This window comes from Pongo pygmaeus, chromosome 4, assembly GCF_028885625.2.
Source record: "Pongo pygmaeus isolate AG05252 chromosome 4, NHGRI_mPonPyg2-v2.0_pri, whole genome shotgun sequence".
NCBI classification, from domain to species: Eukaryota; Metazoa; Chordata; class Mammalia; order Primates; family Hominidae; genus Pongo; species Pongo pygmaeus.
The window spans coordinates 145075672-145080996 of record NC_072377.2 but is presented as its reverse complement, the minus strand read 5'-3'; the positions used below and the strand labels follow the sequence as shown (position 1 = coordinate 145080996).

The 5325-nt window shown below is 52.6% G+C and overlaps 2 protein-coding genes across 2 annotated transcripts; both read right to left on the bottom strand.

The window, feature by feature from the left end:
* Positions 1-802: 802 nt before the first annotated feature.
* SLC35A4 (solute carrier family 35 member A4) lies at positions 803-2732 on the bottom strand. The gene has a single exon (XM_054489242.2). The coding sequence runs from the start codon at positions 2730-2732 to the stop codon at positions 1758-1760; it is 975 nt and encodes a 324-aa protein (XP_054345217.1). The 3' UTR covers positions 803-1757.
* On the bottom strand, positions 803-5177 carry LOC129037277 (SLC35A4 upstream open reading frame protein). The gene is made up of 3 exons (XM_054489244.2): positions 5046-5177; positions 3933-4031; positions 803-3337 (listed from the first exon to the last, which is right to left on the bottom strand). The coding sequence occupies exons 1-3, from the start codon at positions 5058-5060 to the stop codon at positions 3140-3142; spliced, it is 312 nt and encodes a 103-aa protein (XP_054345219.1). The 5' UTR covers positions 5061-5177; the 3' UTR covers positions 803-3139.
* Between the last annotated feature and the right edge of the window lie 148 nt (positions 5178-5325).

Genomic DNA, 5325 nt, shown 5'->3' with positions numbered 1-5325 from the left:
TAACACAAACCATGTCTCATTGTTCCAGTCCTTACTAAGTGCCTAATATTATTTTATTTAGCCTCTCCAGCTACCACATATCGTAGGTACCATTTGATCCTTATTTCAGGGATAAGGCAACTAAAGCTAGGAGAGGTTAAATAACTGCCCAAGAACAGTCAGCTAAGTGGAAGATCCAGAATTCAAATTCAAGTCTGTCCATAGTTCTACACTGCACAGTAGTGGCTTCCAAGCTTCTGTGTGCATCAGAACCACCTAGGGAGCTTAAGAGAAAGAAGAAAAAGATTCCCAAACACTACTCCCTAAGATTCTGCTTTAATAGGTCTGAGATAGGCCTAGGGCACCCCCCCTCCCCACCCGCCTTTGTTTTTTTTAGAAACTCACCACATATTCTATCACAGAATCAGGGCCTAACATTCCCCTGGCCATGATTTTAAGACAGATGACAGGCAGAAATTGTAAGGGAACCAGAGGAAATGAAAACCAAAACCACATTGGCTTCTTAGAGTTTTCCGGCCTAGAGTCTGGTTTGCCCTGCTTGGCCCAGCACCTGCTGTTCCCAAGACTCCCTCCACATTTCCCTGGGCCCAAGTTTTGTGCTCCAGGGAAATTTCAAAAGCTCTGTGACAGGGAAATGTCTCAGTTCCATGGAACTCTCACAGGAAATAATGCCACTGGCAACAGCTTGGAGAAAACAATTTTTTCTTAGTCTAAAAGTTATCCCAGAATTAAGATACTCAGGACCCCAGAGGAACAAAATTGTTTGAGGGGAGTTGTGCAGACAGAAGACACAAGACAATCATGGCTGTGGTTGTAGGAACCACCCTACAGCCTAGAAGACTTTATTAAGACCTTATTGCTAATGCAGTTAAAGAGACACTGATTGAGCTACAGGTTTCCTGTACCTGGTCTCAGGTTACTCTGTGCAGAGCTTCCCCAGGCTGTTGGGAGCTGGGAGACTGCTAGGCAGGGGCAGGCCCCAGAGTGGGAAGCATGGTACCTCCTAGGAGCCTCAGAGTGGGTAGCGGGCTTCAAGATGGCCCTCAGGGTGAACAGAGAGGTGAGGAGTGTCGGCTTAAGCCAGGGCCCAGGGGCTACATTCCCTGAGATGAGTCAAGCCCAGCCCTCTCTGGGGTTTCCAGAACAAAGGCTAGGTGTGGGGAGCAGCACTGTGGAAAGGGCAGGGAGCATGTCTCTAGGCATTGCTGGAACTGGGGGAGACTGTCAGAGTGGCTGGGGTAATGATTGTATAATCTGTGGCAACTGGGCCTTCTTGCATTAAGTGGAAGGGTGAGGATCCCTTATGGAAGAGTCATGCACCATGGCTGGGCTGGACTAGCCAGCTCCAGTGGCTCTGCTGGGTGACTAAAGTAGGCAAGGAAAGCCACTTGTTGCCTACACCCCACTTTCATCAACTCTGTTCATTCAGGACAAGGCAGGGAGCTGCCCAACAAGGATGGGGTCATTTCTCAGGCCTAGGTATTGATGTTATCTTAATTCTTTAGTCTGGAAGAACTTGGTTGGGGGTAGGGGATGGTAAGCATTTCCTCAACCAAACCCACACTTCACGTCTCCTAGGGGTACCCCTTCATCCACCGATCTCCAGAGAATAACCTGGCTGCCCTCACTTCTCCAGCTTTTCTCACAAGGCACTTGTTACAGGGCTGCTGATGGGAGGGGGAGGAAGGCCTGGGATGGGGATCTGGTGGTGGCGCCCAATCCACAGGGTCCGGAATCAGGGTGGAAGTTGTCAGGGACTAGCGGCTGCCATAGTACAGGCGCATGGCCAGGCCAATGAGCAATGTGGCCAGGAAGAAGGCGGCTGTGAGCTGCAGCCGTAGCAGGACTGCTGAGAGCACGGCATTGACCACCAGTGAGCAGGACACCACAAAGAGGCGTGTGATGCTGCTGCCATGCTTCATGACAACGGACATGAGCAGTCCATTTAGTGCCTGGCTCAGCACCACAAGTGCTGCCCATCCTGAGAAACCTTCCAGGAGGCCTGGGCCGGGGCCGCCGCCAGCATGCAGACCTAGATTCAGGAGCACACCAAAAGTGTAGAGGAAGAGGTTCTGAAGTGCTAGCGGCAGCTGCTGTCGCTTCATGAGCAGCTCTGTGTACACTGAAGACAAGCCTGAGATGAGGCAGTATAGGATGAGGAGCAGCAGGCCTAGCGGAGTGATATGCAGGGGCATGGGGCTGGCAGCAGCTGCTGGAGGGGGACGGGGAAGGGTGTTCCCGGGAACTTGAAGGCCCCCTGCTGCATAGCAGGCCCCTGCAGCCATCAACAGCAGCAGTGCTAACCCCTGACGCACAGAGAGGCGGTGCCGGAGGCAGAGGCAGTAGAGCACAGCCGTGCTTCCAATCTTGAGATTACTCAGCACCTGGTAGGTGCTGGGGTCCATGTAACGCTGAAGATAGATCACCAGGTTGTTGTTAGCGCCATAGAGCAGGGCTGATAGTGCGAAGGGAGCAGCCTGGCGCCAGGGTGGGGCCCCCTGGGGCCATGCTTGCCAGCCGACCAGCAGGGAGAAGGCGCATAACAGTAGCTTGGTCAGCTCAGTCAGCAGCACGGCTGAGGAGGGCCGGAAGGGCACTCGGCCGTCCACATGGCACAGTGCCAGCAATGGGGCATGGGCACCATACATGGCAGTGGATAGGAGTAGCATCAGGGTCCAGCGGGCCTGCCTGGGACGGCTCAGGCCTGGCATACCCCCATCCTCTACACTCATACCCACACAAGCCCCTGGGTGGCTAAAGGGCAGCAGGGATTGCAACACGTTTGGGGAAAATCAAGTTATGGAGCCAGCTCCCAGGAAGGAGGAGCTGTGGAAGATCGCCAGAGAGAATACTGAGGATCAGAGGCATCTACCAACTCCACAGTCAGGGCTTGAAGAGTAAGGGGCTGGTGGTCCTTGAAGCCACAGTCTTGGGGCCAGTCCCATGGAGTTAGGAAGGGGAAGAAGGAATCCAGGGTGCAGGCTGAGGAACTACTGTCCACAATCTGCAGGAAGGGAGGCAAGGATGAAGGTGGCAGGAAAGTTGGAGATAGCAAATGGATGACAGCTGGGGAATCCAGACAAAGTGTCTCCACCTGAAGGCCGAGCTGCTCATCCTGCCTCTTCCATGGCACCTAGAGCTAGTCGGGCCCCTTGCGTAGCGACTGCAAATAGTCCCTTAATGTCTTCTCCACGTTGGGCACAGCATATGCCTGAGCCGCATAGATGCCAGTGCAGGTGCCCACAGCAAAGCCCAATACTGCTGATGCCCTCAGTTTGGCCACCACATAGCCAGCCAGGAATCCCTTGAGGAACGGGGAGGACAACAGCGAGCCATCCTGCAGAGAAAAATGCAGAAGGAACCTTAGCTAGGCTCTTTCCTGACTCTGTCCAGGGGCTACTCAAGCTGGGATTAGAGCATTCCACCACCAGCTCCTCCTCACCCTGGACAACCGTGGTATTTTCTCCAGATTTTTCCCAAGGTTCTGGGGCCAGAAAAAGAACCTAGCAGTTCTGATCACACAGTCTCAGAACCCTGGGGTCAGAAAGCTCCAACCATAGAACTCCACTGCCACACAAGGTCAGAGATGCCCCTAGCCCTGCCGGTTTCTCCAGCCTCATTTCCTAGCATGCTCCCCAACTACTGTAGCCAAATGGACCTCCTTTCACCCCTCATGTTTATAATGCTACTTCCTACCACAAGGCCTTTACATATGCTGTTCTACCTGGAATGTTCTTTCCTCCCCTCTTCACCTACTTAACCACTACTTAAGATATTAGTTCATGTGCCATTCAGAAAAATTGTCCTTAGGGTGATTGAGAATAGGCCCTCAATAATCATTTGCTGAATAAATCTCTACCATCCATTTAACACTCTCAAGAGCATGTTGGGCAATAAAGCCTAAGGCAGGGGTGGGGTGGGACAGTCCTTACCTGGCCCACTCCACTGTTGACTTCGTCTTCTACACGCCGCTGCAGGCGTTCCAGCTGGTTCTTGAGAAATGCCAGGTCCTTAAGCTTAGGCAGAGAATCCTAGGACAAGCGAGAGGCTGGCTCCAGCAGTCTGACTAAACCCCACCCCTTGCTCAATTCCATCAGAAGCTGGGAATTGGGAGGGGGGGGTGAGCCAGAAAGACCTTTTCCTATAAAAGCTTCCTGAGATGGCAGTGGCAAAGGAAGAAAAGCACTGAAAAGCACAGAATTCAAATGAGGGCCAGGAAGGTACTGACAGATGGGATCTGAACCAGTAACTTACATCAACCTCGACAAGAATTTTATATAGCAAGTAGTATGTAGGAAAGGCAGGAGGGACAGCTAGGGACCTTTAATTAGGTCCATCAGGAAACCACTACTGACTCCATTATGAGCTCCTTGAAAGTCGTGACCAGTCTGTCTTGGCTACTATGTTCTAGTGCCTGACATTTAGTAAATGTGTGGGTAATGCTGAGCTTCTAGACCAATGGTGAGTAATGGACCGAGGCAGTTTCCTGGACAATTTTATTGTCTTGGTTCCTGGATGGGCTTTACCTCTTTCTTCCCAAGGACATCCCAAACTGAATGTGAGTGACTGGATGTGAGTGAGAATGACAAAAAAGACTGTCGGCAAGTGTGTAAGTAAATGGACTGAGTGATTTTGATCGCATATAAGTATGAAATTCAGAGTGCATGCAAGGGAGTGTTTGAATGAGGGTGGTGTGAGTGTCCGTGTGATTGGAAACATCGTGTCACTGGGAAGAAAATTTCGGGAGCTAGGGAACGGGGTAAAGTGAGGAGTGTTTAAGGGTGAATGTTTTTGAGTCTGTGCTAGTAACTGGGGTTCGTGATGGTTCCCAGGAGGGGACATCTGGGGGATCCACAGCTCCTCCCGCCTCGCCGAATGCTCTCCCCACACCACTCCACACTGTTGAGGCAGTTGACAGGAGCCTCAGAAGAAACAAGGGACATCCTCACTCCTGAGCCGCTCCAGAGTCGGTTCTCCCCGGAACTAAAAAGGTCAAGGAGAGTGAAGACCACGCCCGGCTGCAGATCACCCCCACGGCCACTCACCTTGTCATCCGCCATCTTCCCCGCCGAACTTGTTGCGCAGGCGCATCCCCGTCTCTCTCATGCGGACTGCCCCGGCCATCTTTACTGAGGGCGAAGGCACTTCCGGAGCATTTTTGGAAAGGGGGAGGCGCTTTCCTAGTGGCTAAGTCCGCTTCTCTCAGATACTTCCACGTGACTCCCTCCCGTCGAGTCTCAGGCTGCGTGTGAGCGCACTCACGACCGGGGCGCGATGATCTCACTCGTGCGCGAGTGCGCGCGGCGCATGTTCGGCGTGTCGGTC

Bases quoted from the DNA above. Each gene is read 5' to 3' on its own strand.
- LOC129037277 (XM_054489244.2), bottom strand. The intron at 3,338-3,932 runs GTAAGGACTGTC...TTTTCTCTGCAG, and splicing joins TCAACAGTGGAGTGGGCCAG to GATGGCTCGCTGTTGTCCTC.
- SLC35A4 (XM_054489242.2), bottom strand. From the start codon at position 2,732: ATGAGTGTAGAGGATGGGGGTATGCCAGGCCTGAGCCGTCCCAGGCAG.